Source organism: Daphnia pulicaria, chromosome 6, assembly GCF_021234035.1.
Source record: "Daphnia pulicaria isolate SC F1-1A chromosome 6, SC_F0-13Bv2, whole genome shotgun sequence".
NCBI classification, from domain to species: domain Eukaryota; kingdom Metazoa; phylum Arthropoda; class Branchiopoda; order Diplostraca; family Daphniidae; genus Daphnia; species Daphnia pulicaria.
Genome location: NC_060918.1, coordinates 23,107,734 through 23,127,703, shown reverse-complemented (window position 1 = coordinate 23,127,703; position 19,970 = coordinate 23,107,734). Strand labels below are relative to the sequence as shown.

General features: G+C 37.7%; 6 protein-coding genes and 2 long non-coding RNA genes across 11 annotated transcripts in view; 6 read left to right on the top strand and 2 right to left on the bottom strand.

Annotated features, from left to right (window-relative positions):
- Positions 1-796: 796 nt before the first annotated feature.
- On the top strand, positions 797-3,996 carry LOC124342625 (heat shock protein 75 kDa, mitochondrial-like). Its single transcript, XM_046795678.1, has 13 exons — positions 797-1,247; positions 1,313-1,395; positions 1,457-1,606; positions 1,673-1,744; positions 1,809-1,978; positions 2,042-2,151; positions 2,215-2,288; positions 2,355-2,701; positions 2,772-2,919; positions 2,985-3,147; positions 3,214-3,372; positions 3,440-3,671; positions 3,742-3,996. The coding sequence occupies exons 1-13, from the start codon at positions 1,061-1,063 to the stop codon at positions 3,914-3,916; spliced, it is 2,070 nt and encodes a 689-aa protein (XP_046651634.1). The 5' UTR covers positions 797-1,060; the 3' UTR covers positions 3,917-3,996.
- A 95-nt stretch (positions 3,997-4,091) lies between these two features.
- Positions 4,092-6,505, top strand: LOC124342681. Its single transcript, XM_046795780.1, has 6 exons — positions 4,092-4,248; positions 4,326-4,490; positions 4,555-4,668; positions 4,736-5,685; positions 5,752-5,836; positions 5,906-6,505. The coding sequence occupies exons 2-6, from the start codon at positions 4,392-4,394 to the stop codon at positions 6,212-6,214; spliced, it is 1,557 nt and encodes a 518-aa protein (XP_046651736.1). The 5' UTR covers positions 4,092-4,248; positions 4,326-4,391; the 3' UTR covers positions 6,215-6,505.
- Positions 6,506-6,634: 129 nt separating this feature from the next.
- Positions 6,635-8,012, top strand: LOC124342851 (deubiquitinase DESI2-like). Its single transcript, XM_046796039.1, has 5 exons — positions 6,635-6,905; positions 6,981-7,053; positions 7,122-7,215; positions 7,280-7,421; positions 7,485-8,012. Exons 1-5 carry the CDS (start codon positions 6,771-6,773, stop codon positions 7,650-7,652), a joined length of 612 nt encoding a protein of 203 aa, XP_046651995.1. The 5' UTR covers positions 6,635-6,770; the 3' UTR covers positions 7,653-8,012.
- A 401-nt stretch (positions 8,013-8,413) lies between these two features.
- LOC124342790 (DDRGK domain-containing protein 1-like) lies at positions 8,414-10,017 on the top strand. 2 transcript variants are annotated; one of them, XM_046795954.1, is made up of 7 exons: positions 8,414-8,562; positions 8,647-8,750; positions 8,812-8,952; positions 9,021-9,325; positions 9,384-9,473; positions 9,554-9,659; positions 9,716-10,017. In XM_046795954.1, exons 2-7 carry the CDS (start codon positions 8,660-8,662, stop codon positions 9,892-9,894), a joined length of 912 nt encoding a protein of 303 aa, XP_046651910.1. In that variant the 5' UTR covers positions 8,414-8,562; positions 8,647-8,659; the 3' UTR covers positions 9,895-10,017. The 2 variants fall into 2 exon arrangements, with proteins under 2 accessions (XP_046651910.1, XP_046651909.1); XM_046795953.1 differs by having other exon boundaries at positions 8,415-8,562; positions 8,809-8,952.
- Positions 10,018-14,132, bottom strand: LOC124342709 (tubulin alpha chain-like). Its single transcript, XM_046795830.1, has 21 exons — positions 14,041-14,132; positions 13,876-13,917; positions 13,769-13,794; positions 13,673-13,698; positions 13,599-13,607; positions 13,448-13,520; positions 13,325-13,383; positions 13,101-13,195; positions 12,835-13,044; positions 12,718-12,768; positions 12,514-12,644; positions 12,354-12,450; positions 12,196-12,294; positions 12,041-12,112; positions 11,884-11,961; positions 11,704-11,806; positions 11,557-11,643; positions 10,844-11,498; positions 10,580-10,779; positions 10,410-10,509; positions 10,018-10,353 (listed from the first exon to the last, which is right to left on the bottom strand). Exons 1-18 carry the CDS (start codon positions 14,041-14,043, stop codon positions 11,398-11,400), a joined length of 1,362 nt encoding a protein of 453 aa, XP_046651786.1. The 5' UTR covers positions 14,044-14,132; the 3' UTR covers positions 10,018-10,353; positions 10,410-10,509; positions 10,580-10,779; positions 10,844-11,397.
- On the top strand, positions 13,153-14,043 carry LOC124342992. 3 transcript variants are annotated; one of them, XR_006919072.1, is made up of 4 exons: positions 13,153-13,241; positions 13,337-13,395; positions 13,472-13,549; positions 13,745-14,043. It is a non-coding gene; the product is annotated as an uncharacterized LOC124342992 (long non-coding RNA). The 3 variants fall into 3 exon arrangements; XR_006919070.1 differs by lacking the exon at positions 13,745-14,043 and having other exon boundaries at positions 13,472-13,694; XR_006919071.1 differs by lacking the exon at positions 13,745-14,043 and having other exon boundaries at positions 13,190-13,272; positions 13,472-13,694.
- LOC124342943 lies at positions 14,100-15,780 on the top strand. Its single transcript, XR_006919006.1, has 5 exons — positions 14,100-14,175; positions 14,290-15,286; positions 15,383-15,473; positions 15,535-15,655; positions 15,730-15,780. It is a non-coding gene; the product is annotated as an uncharacterized LOC124342943 (long non-coding RNA).
- Positions 15,781-17,648: 1,868 nt separating this feature from the next.
- Positions 17,649-19,970, bottom strand: part of LOC124342213 — an 82,470-nt gene continuing 80,148 nt past the window's right edge. The window contains exons 5-7 of the mRNA XM_046795176.1: positions 18,286-18,540; positions 17,763-17,879; positions 17,649-17,711 (exon numbers count right to left, since the gene is read on the bottom strand). Of these exons, the coding sequence (XP_046651132.1) occupies positions 17,649-17,711; positions 17,763-17,879; positions 18,286-18,540 (435 nt within the window). The remainder of the gene's footprint in view (positions 17,712-17,762; positions 17,880-18,285; positions 18,541-19,970) is intronic.

The following is a 19,970-nucleotide window of genomic DNA, read 5'->3' as shown; positions in this document are numbered from 1 at the left end:
AAATTTGAAACGAAGGGTTTTTTTTGTCTGAGATTATTATTATTCTATTGATAGACGTGTGGGTGTGTTGATGTCATACGAAATCAACTAGTGTGACTCGTCGGCTGTATATGTAATATAAAGTTGGCAATGCCAGCAAACCCTCGCTCAGGCGTAGCGTAATAAACTCAAAAGACTTTTTGTTTTCGTTTGAATTTTGTGTGTTCGCTGCTCAAGAACGTATGGAAGGGTGGGGAAATCCTTGAAATAAAAGGCCACGGGCATGTGTATGTACTTGTAAGCGAGTATAGTAGCATCGTCCAGGAATCGAATAACACAACCTTGAACCATAAAGGACAATAATTTTGTTGGAAAAAAGAAAAAGAAACCAAAAATTTCCCTTCTTGGAGCTGCGGCGCGTATGTCTGGACACAGCACTAAACCACTCTCTTTTGCGTCTCCCTTCGTCTCTGTGTTATCATCCGTCTCTCTCTCTCTTTCTCGTCCCATTCGTTGCCGCTTCTTTGCTGCTCAAGTCGTTATTATTACATGTCCTTATTAGTTATTGCCAGAGAGTGAAATTCAAATCGTAGTATAACCCCAACATTTTCAGAATCTGCTGTTCATTTTCGTTGTTGCCGAGCGCACTTGGCGGCCACTCAACGTGATCGGTGTCACGTCACATATCACGTTCCCCTCCACGCAATTTCTTTTTTTGTTGTTTCTTTTCTTAAAAAGAAACGCAACTCTCATTATAACAATCCAAAGTCCCTTCCAGTTTGCTTGCACTCGACGCATATTATACTTCTGTCTGTCTCCAATAACTGACACATTTACAAAGAAGAAGACGATCGCGTTTTGTTTGTTTGTAAGCGATAAATATTTTCCGGCATATACGAACATTATCAGGCATGAATATGTTATTACAAGCCATAAATAAAATGTCATTAACTTGATTGGGGTCGGAACCTTTAAAAAAAAAATATCAGAATTTCCTCAGCCTTGACGCATGACGACACACAAGATGCTGTATAGCAGTCACCTTCGATCTTAATGTTGTTAGTTTAAATTATCATTAAACATGGCGGCTTCCATGCGATTGTCACGTGCGGTTACTCTACTTTTACGCCGGTCGGATAATTTTCGACGAGTTCCTCAACCTGCATCTTCTTCGTTACTTGCCAAATGTCAAACGTCAAATACTAATCATTCTTTGAATCGCTTTATATGTACAACACAATTCCTTAAGAATGAACAGCAGACCAAAGGTATTCTGATTCAGTTCTTTCTTTGTTGAAGCATGATTTTTTACTTGAAATTATTTGATGATTAGCTGTTCCAGAGAAAAGAGAGTTTCAGGCTGAAACTCGAATGCTCCTGGACATTGTGGCAAAGTCCCTGTATTCTGAGAAAGAGGTTTGTCCTTTACACATTAACAATGCATTATTAGTATCAATTTACCATGTTGGCTTTATAGGTTTTTGTACGAGAACTGATATCCAATGCCTCTGATGCATTGGAAAAGTTTCGCTACCTGTCCCTTATTGGGACACCCTTGGAAAACAGTCAAAGGCCATTGGAAATCAAAATCACTGCAGATAAAGAAGCCAAGACATTGACCATCCAGGTAATGAGAAACCCAAAATGCTTTTGACACAACTCTTTATAAATCGAAATGAAATACCCTTTTCAGGATGATGGCATCGGTATGAACAAAGAAGAAGTGATCAACAATTTGGGAACAATTGCTAGATCAGGATCAAAGGTGATGTTGAAACACTTAAAAATCAATTAATGTGAAAAATAATAACCAATACTGCTTGCCACAGGCTTATATAGAGCAATTGAAAAGCAAAGGCGGAGCACCAGACTCGGTATCGAATATCATCGGTCAATTTGGTGTCGGCTTTTATTCGGCATTTATGGTCGCCGATAAAGTTGATGTGTTTACCAAGTCATCACAACCTGGCAGCGTAGGATTGCACTGGAGCTCAGACGGGTTCGTCGTTACAACATATCTAATTATTGTAACTGCGTTCTAAATCTCGTTTAATTATTGCAGTACTGGTACTTACGAGCTGTCAGAAGATGACTCAGTTGAAGCCGGAACAAAACTTGTCATTCATCTCAAAAGTGATTGCACCAACTTTTCTCAGGAAGACTCAATTAAGGGTAAATTCATTGTCCAGAAAAACTATCTTATATTTTAACTCAATTGTCATTCGGAAATTTCAGACATTATCCAACGATACAGCAATTTCGTGGGTAGCCCGATTTCTGTCAATGGAACAGTCGTCAATACAGTTCAGGTATTAATCGTTTTACAAACTTGCCTCTGAGAAAACGGGAATTGAAAGTCATTTGTTTGGTTTCAGCCATTGTGGTTGATGGAACCCAAAGAGGTGACAGCTGTCCAACACGACGAATTCTACCGGTTCATTTCCGATTCTTACGATCGCCCACGTTTCATTCTCCATTACAAAACCGACGTTCCTCTTAACGTCCGCGCTCTCATCTACTTCCCTGAGGGCAAACCTGGGTTGTTTGAAATGAGTCGAGAATCTGACGCCGGATTAGCACTTTATTGTCGGCGTGTCTTGATCAAGAACAAAGCCGAAGATCTTCTCCCCAAATGGCTTCGATTCTGCAAAGGCGTAGTCGATTCGGAAGACATTCCGCTCAATCTTAGCCGTGAATTGCTTCAAGAAGGTGCTCTCATCCGGTAAAATGCCTCTGTGACATTATTTTCCGAGTTGTATCTTATTCTTTTTTTTAATATATTTTATGTGTAGGAAACTGCGGACAGTGTTGACCAACAGAATACTTCGATTTTTGCACGACAAGTCACAAAAGGCCAAGGAAGAATACGAACGTTTCTACCGTGATTACGGCATCTTCCTTAAAGAAGGAATTCTTTCTTCTACCGAACAGTTGGAAAAGGTACTGATAAATTGAAGATTTTAAAATGTTTACATTTTTTTATTGAAGTTGATTGTGACTTTTAGGAAGAGATTTCCAAACTGTTGAGATACGAATCTTCTCAACTACCCCCTGGTGAAAAAGTCAGCATCGCAGAATATTGCAGCCGTATGAGAGCGGGGCAGAGGGATATTTATTATTTAGCCGCTCCCAGTCGAGCATTAGCCGAGTCTTCTGCTTACTATGAGGGTACATAATTTATTTTTGAAATCTAAAATACTAAAATGGCCTAAATGTTTTTAAATTAATTTGCAGCAATGAAGAAGCGAGATGTTGAAGTCCTATTTTGTTTTGAGCCCTACGATGAACTAGTTTTGCTCCAGTTGCGGGAATTCGATCGCAAACAATTGACGTCCGTCGAAAAGGATATGCGGCAAGATTCGGTTGCGGATAAATCCACAGATGCTGATGCTGGTATGCCAATGCATTTATTCTTGATACTTTTCCGGTGTCAGCTGATGATTCCGTTCTGTTTTCACAGAAAAGACTGGTCTGGATAGCAAAGCGACTGAAGAGATCATCACCTTTTTGTCGGCAACCTTATCCGGCCGAGCCTCAAAGGTAAAAGTGACTCGCAAATTGGAATCCCACCCTTGTGTCGTCACCGTCGAAGAAATGGGCGCTGCTAGACATTTTGTCCGCACCCAGTCACAAGCTGTACCTGAAGAACAGCGCTACAAGATGCTTCAACCACAGCTGGAAATCAATCCAAAGTAATTCGTTAATTTTTTCCCCATTATATCCATTATTTTAAATCAAATATTTTATTGTAATATTATCAAGGCATCCAATCATCACAAAGATGCACAAGTTGAAAGATGAGAATCCAGCTTTGGCATCTTTGCTTGCTAACCAGCTCTTTGCTAACGCTATGGTGTCGGCTGGCCTAGTGGACGATGCCCGGCCTGTTGTTGCCAATATGAACGAATTGTTAACTATGGCCCTGGAGAAATACTAAGCAAAACGTGTCCCTCATATAGCAGCCATTGTGTTCTTTCTAGTTACCGTTAAATAAAGTCATTTCGTCTTGTAAAAAAAGAAAGAATGTCGTTTCGAGGGGTTGGTCATGCCCAGCATTATTTCACAACTATTGCAGGGTTTCTACGTTCTTTCCTTCCTTTAAAAAAAAATATATAATCTTGTTTGACCGCAGGGGATGTGTCTGTGACTGCGTCACAGATAAGTAAAATTTTCGTTCGTCTATTAGCTACCAGAGGACGGTAGGTAAGCAGCAGCCAAACGATTGTTTCACTTTTGGTTATTTCGCGTGCAGTAATTGGAATTCAACAGGTAACTATTTTCGAATTTCACCTGTGAAATAATTTTCAAAGTAATAGAAAGATTTTGGTTTAACGAAATTTTTCCAGGAAGAGAGAAAAGTTTATTGTTTTAAATATATAAAAAGTAAAAAAACGTAACGCGTGAAAAATAAAATGGAGGCAAGCGATGGACAGATGGCTGAGATAAACCTCAAAACCCTTTTCGTCACATGTAAAAGCCAATGGAACGGGGACCTGAGTAAACACAAAGAAGTAAGAAATCATTGGACACCTTCCAACGTGTTTTTGGATGTAAAATTTTTAAATTTCTTTGCAGGCTGAAACGACATTGAAAGCTACGCAAAATGCCCTTCAAGCTCTGTTGCAACAAGTCAGTATTCGCTGCAAAGAGAACGACAAACAAATGAAAAAACTCCAAACACAATTATCGGTTCGTTCTCATTGGAAAATGTAGAAATATTAAAACATATTAAAAAATTTTACAATTTCGACAACAGGATGTTGCCGCTCATTTGAGCAAACCATCAGATGAGCAACGCACTCCGGAAGAAACGGGAAATTTACTTAAAACTTACAACGAATTGTTAGCCGAATCTAAAGTTAGTGCCAAGCAAACGACGGATCAATTGTCGACTTTCGGTTCTATCCGCAACGCTGTCGTCTCTATGGAAATCAAGACTTCTGATGGAGAAAAGTTGGCTGCTCCTTTATTTGATTCGGCCCTTCTTAATTTTCCTTCGGAAGGATCAGACGCGCACGAGACCAACCTCTTAACGTCATTGTCATTTTTGATTCTATCGTGCACTCGTAAAGAACAGTGGAAGGCACCAGTGGCTGCAGTCAAACCTGACACCACTGCATCATCCGAATCGACCGAAAAAGTCAAGACGAAGAAACAGATCAAGGCGGAAGCAGCAGCAGCAGCTGCATCGGAAGTAAATAATGCAGTTAAACCAGAAAAGGAAAAAAGTAAAGCCACTCCAGAGAGATGGGCCAACAAATCTACAGGTGGAAAGGAAGCCGAGTTTAAGAAGCCAATGGATCGTGGTGCCAAGGGCGACAGAGGACCCCACAAGCCTCACGAACATTATTATGGTAACAAACCGCAACACATGGACAAGTTCAACAGGGGGGGCCCGGCTGATAAATCGTCTGATCCGAGAAAACCATTTCATAATAACGTTCACACTCCAAAGAAAGTTGGAGATTTTATCCCGCAGCAGCGACCAGCTTTTCATAATGTACCAATGTCACCACCAAGGATGCAACCGCCGAATGTTTATCACGCACCACCAGCACAGCAAATGATGATGCCGCCGTCGTCGTTTTGTACCCCACCCCCGGTTGTTTTACCATCTTTGGTTTCGCTGCACAACAAAAAGGCATTTTTGGTTCTAGCAGTTAATGGCAAACAATATGGAAAAATAGTCATAGAACTTCGACCCGAGTGAGTCTTATCTCAGAGACATAATTTGTTTTGTTAATTTGTTTTTACAATTATTCGTTTATTCAGCGTGGCTCCCATCATGTGCCAAAGATTCGCTCAGAACTGTTTGTCATCTGAAGGAGAATCCTACCGGGGAACAGTCATTTATCAAGTAATCGACGATTCTTATAACTATTTGATAAAAAAAATTTTATTTGAAACTTATTCGACGTGTTTTTAGTCGAAGCCGAAGGCATTCATTGCGGGAGGAAGAATTCCCGGGCCGGAATCACTTTATATGGCGGATTCGTCTCCATTAAAAAAGATTCGTGGGTCAATATTTCTGCGATTGAAACGTGACTATGCCAAGACTCAGTGCAGCATCGTATCGACCGATTTCACCATTCATCTCAACGATGAAAAAGCCGATAACTACAGAACATCCACAGTATTCGGTTACGTTTGCGACGGATTAGCCGTTTGTGACGCCTTAAGTTACATGGATTGCGAAAAAGATCACGTTGCTGTATGCTCGGCTGGAATCGAATAGGCGATTAGTTGATGCTGGCGCTGTCTTCTTAATGCTTTTGTTACGATGTTATTAAATACGAGGGATTATTAAACTGGCAACCATAAAATAAAAAAAGAAGAACGCACATCGTGCTATTTCACGGTTTTATCCACACACAGATAATCTGTTGTATTTTATTATCAATTTAGATTCTATTCTAGTATTGAAAGAGGAAAATGAGAACTGGCGCAATACTTTTTTTTGTCCGATTTGTCAATTAACTTTACATTTTTGGAAAAAGATTTAAAAAATACAAAGAATGTTCTAGTACAAAGTAGTTCATTCCTACAATCATTATTTCCTTATGTGAAGAACGATAAAATGATTGTGATTCGCGTCATGATTTCGTGAGAAGAACCTGTTTTTTCGTATTTTTCTTGCTTTAGTGCATCTGTAAATGTCGGATGCCATTGCCGTTCAATTCATCGCTGCGGGGCAAAACGAAGTGGACGAGTCTTGTTAGTTGTATTTTTTGTTCGATTGCTCTCGGATACGTTGTGAAGTTTTTTACGTTAAACTAAACCTTTGTTAGTGAATGTCAAAATTCGATTCATCTTGTAACTTTCGGATATTTGATTGTTTGGGTCAAAAGCGTTTCTTTGATGACGACCAAGTTATTCTAAACGACACAATGGCCAGAGAACCTGTCATTATAAATGTCTATGATATGGTAATTCATTTAAAATTTTATCTTCTTATCTATCTTCCAAGGCTAATAAAAGATTTGTGTGAATCATCATTACAGTACTGGATCAATGGCTATACCTCTTCACTTGGATTAGGTGTGTTTCATTCAGGAATTGAAATCTATGGAACAGGTAAACACTTTTCAACTCTAAAATAATATATGTGGCTTAACAATAAATTATAACTCTTCTATTCTCAGAATATGCTTATGGTGGTCATCCATATCCCTTCTCAGGAATCTTTGAAATCACTCCTAGAGACGCAGAAGAATTGGGGGAACAGTTCAAATTCAAGTAAAACCAGAATTATGATTTTTGAGACAGTTGTACAAATTTGGTATTATTATCTATTTTATAGGCAAGTCATTCATCTGGGTTACACAGATTTCACTGAAGTTGATGTTCAGCGAATTGTAACAGAACTGGGAAAAGAGTTTAGAGGTGATAAATACCACTTAATGAACCGTAACTGTAATCATTTTTCAAGCGCACTAACAGGGGTATGAAGAAAAGTTATCTGTTAATGTATTTTCTTAAAAATTAAACTAAAATTCATATTGCAGATTTTGTGTGGGAAAGAGGTTCCTTCGTGGATAAACCGACTTGCATATTGGAGCACATGTATACCATTTTTGGAAAGGTGTTTGCCTCAAGAATGGTTAACTCCAGTTGCCTTGCAGCAAACAATAAACCAACGAAATGAAAACAATGGTGAACTTCAGCCGAAATAGAAGTGGAAAATCTCTCTTTGTGTCTCGCCCCTTAAAATTTCCCCCCATCGGTATATCCTGTTCATCGTACTAGTCTTTCCTATTTGCTTTCTTTTGAAATCATCATCATCAAGTCAAAAATGGATTGTACGATCTAGGGAATATTGCACGTCTAGATCACAGCAGTTGTCAGGTTACGCGCGACGATCCATATTATTGCCAATTTATTCCACTTCCATGCTATAACTTAAACTCTTTTCTTCGGACCCAGTTTCTCTCAACTGCCACTGTATGTCTAAAAAATCCATCGTACCATAGACTCACTCGTTCCTCACATATAATAGCGCAATTCAATGAAATCGATGAAATACACAAAAACAATAAAAGAAAAACATCTGATTTTCGTCATTGGAGCGTTGCTAATATAATTTAATCACGTTGGCCAATGTACTCTTGATAAATTTGTTGAGTCTTTTTGGTACATGATTTTCCCCCCGGTTATTATCTTACGCGTCCTTGGGAAAACCTGTAACCGATTGTAACCAACAGTTACGGAAAACCGCCAATGAAAATGAACTAAAATTTTTATGTTAAAAATTAGCCCAGACCACAGTTCGTTTTCAGGTTCCTCGCAATAGAATGAACACAAGTTATTAAAAATCGAAAAAAACTTTTCTTTATTCTATTTTTTTAAATTTCATCGGAAGTTCGAGTTCGGAACAGAGCAGCAGATCTCAAATTCTCAAATGGATTTATGGGAAAATAAACCGTAGAAAAAAAAGTTCCATTTTCTGTGCTTTACACTACGTTGGCAACCTTGCGCAACTGTGCAGTTTCGTCTGCAAATATTTTTTTATTTGGCAGATTAGAATTGTGTTCCACTTTTGGGAAGATCGCAATCAGTTGACTTTTGTATTTCTTGAATCAATTGGTAAGCTAATTGAAAGATGAATCCTAAAATGTTTGTAGTAAATTAAAAAAAGACAGCAATTTTCCTCATTCAATTTGTTCATAGATAACAACAAAATATGGACAACACCATTGCATTGGCAGCAGCTGCTGTTGTTTTGGTTCTCATTATCATTCTTTTGAACTTTTTGAGCAAACAGTTTGGTTCAAGTGAGTTTTAACTCAAAGTCAAGTTGATCATTTATAACAAAATATCCATTTCATTTAGAAGAAACAGAAGTTCAAGAACCAGAAGCCCAACAAGAAGTTGCAGCTGTTGGTGGGGTAAGAAGAGCGGTTGCTGCACGAAACAGATTAGGCTTGAGAAATAGAGGGGGACAGAGACAACAACAAGATGAACCAAGATTTGCAGGTTTTTGAGCTGTTTATTATGATGAAAAATTATAAATATTTTCTATATTCGGGTGATTATTAAAACAGGAAACCAAGATAGTGCAGGAGAAGATTCTGAAGATGAGGTAGCATCTTCATTGCTTGATTTGGGTGACATGAAAGTAGGAAAGAAAAAGCTTGCCAAGTTGGAGGCTAAAGCTGAGCGTAAAGCAGCCAGAGAAGCTGAAGAAAGGGAGAGAGAGGAGAAAAAAGCACTTGATCTTGAGAAAGAAAAAGAAAGGAAAAAAATTGAAGAACTGGAAGAACAGGCTGAGAAGGAAAAGGAAGAACAAATCAAAAGAGAAGCAGAAGAGAAAATCCGACGAGAGCATGAAGAATATCTCAAAATGAAGGTGATTGATTTTTTTCTTCTCATTAATTTACCTTTTCTTATCAACTTACTTTCACCAGGCTGCTTTCACAGTGGAGGAACAAGGTTTTGATGCCCAAGAAGAATCGGCGGAAGAAAACTTGTTGCAGAAATTCATTGATTATGTTCAAGTATGCAAATTTTATCTTTAAATTAGCGCATCCATCAGTTAAAGAAAAATTAAAATACCATTTGTTTTTTGTTTTTTTAGGAAACCAAAATCGTTTTACTAGAAGAATTAGCTGCTCACTTTCAACTCAAAACAGAAGATGCTATTGATAGGTTGAAAAAACTTGTTCAAGAAGGATCTTTAACAGGTAAAGTGTACTAAAATCCAGTCTGCTTGTATCGTGTTTAAATGTTGTCTCATTAGGGGTTATTGACGATCGTGGAAAGTTCATTTACATCTCCCTTGAGGAGATGGAGGCTGTAGCAAAATTCATTCGCCAAAGAGGGAGAGTTTCTCTTTCAGATTTAGCAGAAAGCAGCAACCAATTGATCCAGATAGGATCAAAAATCCAACCTGCCCAAGCCCAAGCTGAATCCCACTAAAAGTAACTTTGTTCTCATCTATTGGGTTATGGACACTGAAAGATTTATTTTAATTTTGGAATGTACCATTATTCGTTCATCTAAGATGATTTATTGGTAATTAAATCAATAACGTTCATTGAGCACAGTTGGTAAAAATTTTATTATGCAAATTTTAAAATTAAAAAATGTCATGTAATAATTTTTTTTTCTTTTTACTTTGTTTCTATAAGCTATGAGTATCAGGAACTAGGGTGGGGAGACAAAAGTCTCCCTAGATTACGTAACGTCGTTAATTGTCCGTTTTATTGATCCCGCACTAAAACAAGGTATGTCCTATCCTATTGTAGATCTAAAGCAGTCCCAACTCCCAAGATACCTATTTTGTATTGCCACATCTAAGTTGCTCAATTCTGGTAGATTTTTTCCAAGCGGTTCATCCACTCATTCCTTTGGTGTGTCAGTTCTCTTGAACATAACCTATCAAGAAAGAGTTGTACAGGATTCAGATTGATTTTTAAAAGAAATATAGTTACCAAGAGAGGATGAATGGACATTGGTAGTCTATAGTTTCATGGAACTTGGTTCCTCCATAGGCAACATTACTACTGAAAGTCATTTCAGATTTACTATTTACTGTAAAAAAATAGAAATGTTTTTTTTTTTTAGAAAATCTTAAATAAATTTAGGAATGTTAGAGTTGTACAGCAAGCATATCTGAAGAAGCATGTTTTGTATTTGCTTTTAATGCTGTAGTAATCCTTGTTTGGCGATGTTTTCAGTGTGAAATCAGCATAGTTGACATTAGTCAGAATGGGGATGAAGGTCATTGTTTCGTAAATGACAGCTCCATACTCCCAATGTTCATAGTTTCCTTTATCATGCTCAGTGATGTAGAAATCGTAGCTTTGATAGTGAAATCATATCATTAGCTCAAGTAACAAAATTTTAAAAAATCTCAAATCCTTACATTGATGGGTTTAATAATTTAGCATTGTTTAGATCAGAGACAAATTCCCAAACTTGGTGTGGATTTTCTGACACTGAGGTTCCGAAACTGGCAGACTGCCATTTGGCACGAAAAAGAACGTAAGAAATCACTAAAGATACGACTAGTTTTATAATGAGATTCTTTTTCCCACGCATCCGCATTTTCGTGTTGAAAGCGTCTTCAAATTCTCAAACAATTAAACGCCCATTTGCATGACTAACCGGCTTGTTTATGCGACAGGTGGCGTTTGAGTTGTTGACATTTGATACTTCAAAATTTACGCGCCTCATTCAAAATTCAAATTCCATTTAAAAAGAGCGAGTCTTTTCTCGCTCAATTTTTTACTTAAAATCAATTTTTGTCAAATTTTGTGCAAAAGCTTGTGGTTTTATTTAACGTCACAAGTACGTTGGTGTATTATTCTAACGTTGACTTCGAGTGATCTCGAATGGCAGTTACATAATTTTTGTTGTGCAAGCACCATTTTTGTGTTTGATGTAGGCTAGAGTACTTTTGATTTTTTCCCTAATGATCTAATCTTCTTCGTATTCCTCTTCATCTGCTAAACCTTCAGCTACCTCTTGATAATCTAGTTCAAGGGCAGCGAGGTCTTCGCGAGCTTCGACGAACTCTCCTGTGTGCAAGGAAATTAGTTGGGGAGTTATCGGTAACGTAGTAAAAATTAACCCTACCTTCTTCCATGCCTTCGCCGACATACCAGTGAACAAAAGCTCGTTTAGCAAACATCAAGTCAAACTTTCGATCAAGTCTCGCCCATGCTTTAGTTTGAAGGACAAGTTTAGGTTGACAAATTGTTTACACAGTTTAAAGGGTAATACCTTCTGCGATAGCTGTTGTGTTGCTCAAGCAACAGACTGCTCGTGTGACTTGAGCCAAATCTCCATTTGGGATAACAAAGGGAGGCTGATAATTGATTCCAACCTAAAAATTGTCGTGTGCATAAATGCAATGCTAAAATTTCTAAATGAGCTTTTGGTAAATAGAATTGCTTTAGCAACCTTAAATCCTGTAGGACACCAGTCGACAAAGTGTACGGTCTTCATTGCTTTGATTTGCGCTATAGCAAAATTGACATCCTTCAAAGAGAAATGGAAATTAGTTGTTCATCATCCAGTAAAGAGTAAAAAGAAACAAAACAAGTAAGTTGATTCAAACCTTAGGCGCTACATCTCCTCGGTAAAGTAGGCAAACAGCCATGTACTTTCCGCTTGCTGGATTACATTTAACCTGTTATTGAATGTCACGTTAAATTGAAACAAACTTTATTTTTGCCTGTCCCTAAATATTTGCAGATACTGGATTAACTATACCATTTGATGTCCGGGATCGAAACATGATTTGGTAATATCATCAACTGACATTTTCTCATGATTTGCTCTTCCTTCAGGCGCAAAGGGTGCGTATGTTGCCTGAATACAGTTGGAAATGTATTGAAACGTTTGGTAGGTAAAAGAGGAACTTTTCATACCAATGGAAAGTGAATTCTTGGATAAGGTACCAAGTTAGTTTGAAATTCACTTAGATCCACATTAAGGGCCCCGTCGAATCTTAGAGATACTGTGATGCTACAATTGCATTTTGAAAGATTTTACTTTGTTTGCGGACCAATTAAATTTTCTCTAAATTACCTAGAAACTAGCTGACTAATAAGGCGATTCAAGTTCGTATAAGTTGGACTCAAAATTTCCAATTGTCGACGACACATATCGTAAATTGCTTCATTGTCAACCATGAAACTGCACTCACTATGCTCAAGGGTCTATTGAATATTCAATTGAAAAAAAAGGCATTCAGGTAAGAATTTGAGTTTAGATAGGCGATATTCACTTTACCGTATGGGTATATAGCACACTGTTATAAGGCTCCACAACCGAGGTAGATACCTACCAACATAAAAGAAAGGTAAACAATTGTTGTTATTGTGCATCCGCTAATGTTTAGAAATCTACCTGTGGGGCCGGATAGATGGAGAAACATAGCTTAGACTTTTTATTCCCATATTCTAGAGCAATCCGCTCAAGGAGCAATGATGTGAATCCTGATCCTGTTCCACCCCCGTAAGAGTGAAATATCAGAAATCCCTGCAAGCCATGACAATGGTCCGCTATTTTTCGGAGCCTATCCACGGTCAAGTCTATGATTTCCTTTCCTACCGTGTACTGTCATAGCAAAGTAATGTACGGACGTAAGGCGAGTATCAATTATTTTTTCTTACGTGACCCCTAGCATAGTTATTAGCAGCATCCTCTTTTCCAGATATCAGTTGCTCCGGATTGAAAAGTGAGCGATATGTTCCAGTTCTAACCTCATCTGTGTAAGCCGCAAAATCGGATTAATATTGGAGCATATACCGATGGTCAGTACGAACGCATAAAATGCATTCATTGGTGTAAGTGTAAGTAAGCTAGAAAATTAAATGGTAAAATAAAAATAGTATACGGATAACGGTAGGTTCCAAATCGACGAAGATTGCTCTCGGAACATGTTTAGCAGCTCCTCTAAATAAAAATGTAGGTGAAGGTAGGGATTAAGGAATACATTGGTTTATTAAAATTGTAATACGTTTCCATAAAAAATGTGTTGAAGGTATCGTCTGCCAATCCAGGGGATCGGTCTTCTGGTATCTGTCCATCCGCTTCATCATTTCCGCCGTATTTTTATTTAGTAAGTCAATATTAACATTGTTTCTAATCGCATCTTAATTAATAATTACCTCCGATTCCTACAATATCAATTAATATTCATTAGATTTAAGTTCTCTATTTCATAACATAAAAAAATATTTCCCATGTTCAAGGCAAAAGAGCTCCCAACTATTGAAAAACAAAACATTATTTGACTAAGATTCGTGTCAATTAGAAATGTTTAGGCTACGTCACTTACCACGCGTTCCCGATTTGGACACCAGCCTGGACAGCGCGTTATAGCAGTTATAGGAATTAAGGTTAGTAATTAAAATGTATTCCGATTTATTTTGACATAAACGTTACCTGTCCGATATGAATGGAAATGCATTCACGTTGTGAATAGACCTAATTAAAATCATTTTAGAGCAACAAGAAAAAACAAATGTCATTTTTTTTAAATCAAGGCAATATTAACTAAAAAAAATTTTCCACCATGGCTTTTAATTTAATTTGAAAAGCTTATGATACCATGATTTGTAGAGATTGCGTTATACGTAAGCGATTATTTTATCTGAAAACAAGAGAACTTTTTAGTTAAATCTGTCCGCAGTGCGTTCAAGATGTAACTGAAGGACCTGCTTTTCATCTGTTCCGCATTCTAAGGTAAAATTCATACCTCTGTACGTTGCCAGAGCAACGAGAGAATACACAAAGCTGAGAACGGAGGACAAACATTTCAGTCCTAATAATCTATAACACTCCTTCTCAATTATTCAGAAAGTAACGATCGACTCATGTATCATAGGCGCACAATCGGACATGGATAAGCGTACTTGTTGGGTAGTGTTGGGTAGTGTGTTTTTCTGATCACCGATTCGTTAAGATTGCCCTCACACAATTTCACAACTTGTTTTTCGATCAAAACTCAAGAAGCTGATTATCAGCTGTTCGCAATACTTCTGTACTTACTTAGCACTCTCATGAGTCATAAAAATAAAGAACCCTATCTAACCACTTCTTCAGCAGTCTCTGCCACTTCAAGACTCGAGAGAAAACAATAGCCCACTTGACTGCAGCATTTTCATTTTGGTGTATCTCAACTGTCAATTCTCAAGGCAAGTTGAACGTTGAACGGCGATGTTGAACTCTCAAACAATTTAAATTAGTGATTACTGATTGGCTTCTTATTTAGATTTTGCCTCTCAGACCCAATGAGAGGCGTATCTTTGTCCGTCCGGTTCTATTTTCTTTATTATTTATGATTATAATTGTGTCCATTGATCATCGACAAAACTTTTAGCAACACAACTGTGACAACATGACGTAAGCAAAGCAGACGAAAATAGGGGCTTTCGTCATTCATTTGTGTAGATGTCACTGAAATCGATTGTTTTGAAAATCTTCCCTAAAAATGCAGTCACTTTTTTATATTTGTGAAAATTCGACCCGTTGAATAAATCGCTCGATTCCTTCTTTACAGCCGGCTTTTAAATGAATTCCTAACACTCAGTTACCGTTGACCAAGAGCCATTAAGGGGGAGGTCAGTACCATTCATCGTGGCAACCTGGGGCTTGTCAAGTAATAAGTTATCCGAGCAATCGCGATTCCATAAGCATACACGGGAAATTTAGTTCGAACTGATTCCCGGTAGAGGGTTTTTCCCGTGTATGCTTATGGAATCGCGATTGCTCGGATAACTTACTTTCTTGACTTGCCCCTGATGAGTCAACAATCATCGTTAAGCTAGCTTCGAAAATTATCAATGATTCATAGGTAAACTCGAGTGATTTCGTCTGTAATAACTTGTCGGTGATGTGTTCTATTCCGTGTATATGTTGGATAACCTTAATGTTTTTCATCAACTCACAGTCAGAGTAAACGTGAAAGTCATGCAACCTACCGTCAACTATTTTGTTCAAACTCATTGTATTCTACTGAATGTGTCATCGAAATGATACAGGTAAAAACCAACACTAGCTTTATTTCATGCTAAAACATATATTCTTCTCATGTTTTATTAGGATTAATCTTAATTATCGGCTGTTTCTATTGAACTTGCTAGATCACCGACCCCAGCATGGAACAATCTCTCATTCAACAATCTTATAGAGAATCTTGGATAACTGATTTATGGTTTCATGTGTATAAAAGTTCACTTGTCATGTTACTGAACTTTATTATTTGCAGTCTAATATGAATTTTTGTTTTATTTACAGGTTTCTAAATTGGCATGACTGACTAATATGAGAAGTTATGTCCTTCCAAGAAAAGGACTTACAGTGAACAAGAAAGAAGAAGAAGTGAACTAGAAAGTCAACAAGGTCCCTTGTTTGCTAACCCAATGGCTGCTACCCTTGAATCTCCCTATTAAGCTCCTTACACAGTCCTTCTTGATTTGAGGTATTGCTTTTTGTCGCTACAATCTTATCGAAAATGATTGTCATCCAAATCAATGTTCATTCTGCTTACAGGGTAATCCTTCGCTACTGATCATGGACTCCATTGGTGAAACTGAAAACCGACGAGAGAATGCTGTAATTAAAGACTGATAAATTTTGTAGTTAGATTAAATTACAAGTGCATTTCTGGGCTCCCTTCTTTTCTGTGGCCCCGTTTCCCTAACTTACCACTAACCAACGCCCGCCGGTGGTGATTCACCCGCTGTGAAACCAGGAGGAGGAGAGGGCTCTGGTCATGGTGTATTAGTATGGTGGGGGAACTTTTGTTGGAATCGGCTATCTCGAATGAAGCCAGTTTCCGGACAAGAGGCGGAGCTTAGTGACAAAGGCAAGCCAATTGCAGGGCTGGTCACCTATTCTTGGTTCAATTCTTTGGCATGTCATTGGTTCAATTCTCCAAATTGTCCACCAGGCAGCGCTGATCATAGGTGACCACTGGCTTCAGCCGAGATAGCCGAAGTTCCCCCACCATACTAATACACCATGCTCTGGTTGAACGGGGACTTGGAAAGCGCATGATCCGACGAAAATTTTTAGAGGGTCATGAGTCTAACCCGGAAGCCTATTATGACTAATCGCTCCCCAGTAAAACTTGCCTCGCACTCTTCTTCCATTTCCAGGTGATCTTCCTGGATCATGGCCAACACTGCATGTGCGAGTTTTAGCAAGCAATCCGCCACCCAATTTGATCAAAAGTGATAGTTTGTTTTCACGGGAATTTCGTCACATGGTTACAAAATTTCTAATTCAACAATCTCATGTAGAAATTTGCATCTAGTCTACTGGTACAAATTGTGATTCTGTAAGCTTGATTAATTTAGGTGATGTGTCAAAAGCAATTGTGGGTAGCTAAACAATTGAACTAATCCACTGTTTCTGAATATTATGGTTTTAGATCACTTTGTTGTTTTTAGATTTTCTTGTGATCTATCTTCAAAATATTCTGAAAAAGCGAATTAGTTCATTTTATTGGCTACTCACAATTTTTTTAACACATCTCCTAAATAATCAAGCTTAAAGAATCGCAATTTGCACCAGTAGACTAGATGCAAATTTCTACATGAGATTGTTGAACTAGAAATGTTTTAACCGTCTGACGCAATTTCCGTGAAAACAAACTATAATTTTTTTGTCGAATTGGGTGGCGGATAACTTGCTATAAAGCCTCGCACAAAAAAAACTTGTCTTGAACCGGACGCTCTGTTAAATGAATTGTTTATTTTGTACGTATTCCAATTTAAAATTGTATTTTGTATATTTTTATTGAATTTTACATATTTTTAATTCAACAAAAATATTTACAAATGATAGATATTTATGGATAAGGGTTTAAGGAATAAATATTGGTGGAAGTTATGGGGTTTAAGGAATGGATGTTGGTGGATGATATGGTGTTTGAGAAATGGATGTAGTTACATAGGTAGGTATAAGGATATGATAGACAAAGGATTTTATTTCTACCTTATTAAAACAAACCACAAATTCTTCTAGTTAATGAAAATCAATTGCCCCCTCCCCAATCTCCTCCTCGCTGGTTATCCAATCGCGAAGACATGTTTATTATTTGTTCAACGTAAAAATTCCCCGTATTATTATTTTTTTGTCATTCTCAACATATAAACTGTTAACTTCATAGACGCAAATAGCAATTAAACAAAATACTGGATATAACTTATTTAGCAAAACACCAGCGATTCAACACCAACGAACTTTTCTGTTCCTTTTCCACATATAAACGGCTGCAGACACAATTAACAATTAAAAATTGATGTAACTTTTGAGCACAATACCAGCAGTCCGGCACAAAGGAACAGCCATAACTCGATGCAAAAAATCTTCCACCAGTATAGGCTGCAACAACATATGCCATATTGGACAGCAACATCACATGCTACGTAAACATAAACCTATGACCAAAATGAAATTAATGTTAGATCAATGGAAATTTAGTATAAAATAAAAAAAAGATCACTTCAAATGGAGTTCACCCAAATATTCTATGGCAACACTATCTGATAACTAAAGTTTAAACAAAAATTTACATAAAACTAGATTATTCATTAAAGATTTCAATACAAATTAATTTGAAATTAGAAGTGCTCTGCAGCGAAACAAAAACATTCGTCAACAGTATCTGCCTATCTTGTTAACCAATTCCTCTTAAACAATCCATAACTCAATTTACATATGATCGAAGGAAAGAGCTGTTGACATGATGAAATCCCCAAATGTTAAAATTAAACCATGTAAGCAATCATATTAGTTCAAGCATGATACTTCCCAAGTCATAACTTATAATTTTTATCAAATTACCATTTCAAGGAGTCTTCTTGCTGTTCTACTAGATGTCCAACATTTCGGCAACCGCAATGCAGCATGATCCAGCGTCAACTCAGATATAGCTGATCCCAGAAGACTTGAAGCATGGGACTCTCCCGCACTACAAGACAACATCAGCACCAAAGACTGCATGCAACAGCTCAATTTTAAATCACACCTTTCACTGGATGACTGCAACGAATCCATGCGCACATTAGACTGCAACAAAGAAGCGCAGACTTCACCTGGCTATTGGAAAACAAAAACAAGTTACTAACAAGGAACAGAATCTCATGTGACATAACAAATCGACAGAAGTATGAAGTTAAACTATACAATCTCTCAGAATTACCTTGATAAATCTTACAATGGAATTTGTAGTTGTCAAGTTTTCCAACTTGAAAATAACAAATGTAATCCACATTTCAATAATGGTCTTAACTCATAATTGCAACAGAGAAGCAAAGGGGTCTACTCTCTAGTCGTTAACTAAATCTGTAGCGATCAACTATCAGTTGAATGCAAAATAAAACAAAAAAAAAACAAGATTTCCCAAGTTACAACCAATAATATCAATCAAATTACCAATTCAATAAGTTTTCCTGCAGTTACACATAGGATAGCACCAGCTCGATAAACTGCATGCAGAAGCTGCAACTCAACCATGACTCGATCACACCTTTCACCAGCTGGCTGCAACAAAATCACATTAATGATACTACAGCCATGAAGCTCAGACTTTGTCGTGTTCTAAATTCCTGCAACAGTTGAGCAAAGGGATCTCCATTTCCGACCTGAAAATCAAATAATAAAAGTAAAACCTATTGTATTATTGCAGGGAGATTGATTAACAAAATTACTTTACTAGCTCTGAAGTGTTTCTGCAAGAGATGAGACGTACAGCCGTATAGGTACAGCTTAACAATGGCCGACATTTCGGCAAAATGGACAGCAGTATCGACCCACGTCGTCACATTATTTGGCCAAGTGAAATTAAATGCCAGATTGCCTGTAAATTCAGATAGAAAAGTCTAAGATTAATTAAATTTAATTAATCCAAACTAGCATTAATACCATTTCATGGCTGAAAATGTAGATCGACACCGCAATTCCGTAATGAATTTGGAATACACTTTCAGTCAGCGTCTTCTTGGAAACAAATGGCAAATGTTTCGTTCTCACGAACACACTCGCGCGACCTGGTGGCTGGGGGGACAAACCATTTTAGCCACCTACCGACAACCAAAAGATTCCCTCACGATTACCACGTTTGACTGTACGGAACGGATGGATTGCTTTCCGAACTCTGTTTCCGAAGCTTAACATCACGACTCACGAGAAATTAATAATAATTAGATTCACATCATATACAAATAAATCTGATGAGATTGGGGGTATGGGGGGTCCAGACAAAAAATAAAACTTACAATTTTCTGCAGAAAAGAACCAGGAGGTGCCTGTGTGGCGGCAGGTCCCTCTTGTATTGGTTTTTTTTTTTGTCTGCAGTCTACACGGCATTGAAAATGAAATTGAAATAAACAGATCAACAGACTTTTTTGTTAACTCGCCCAAAAAACGACCCCCTTTCCGCCCATCTTTTCCTTCCAGGTTTCTAGACCTGGCTGAAAAAATAAATAGGCCTACTTGCCCCAGTTTTGCATCATTCAGATGATTTCAAT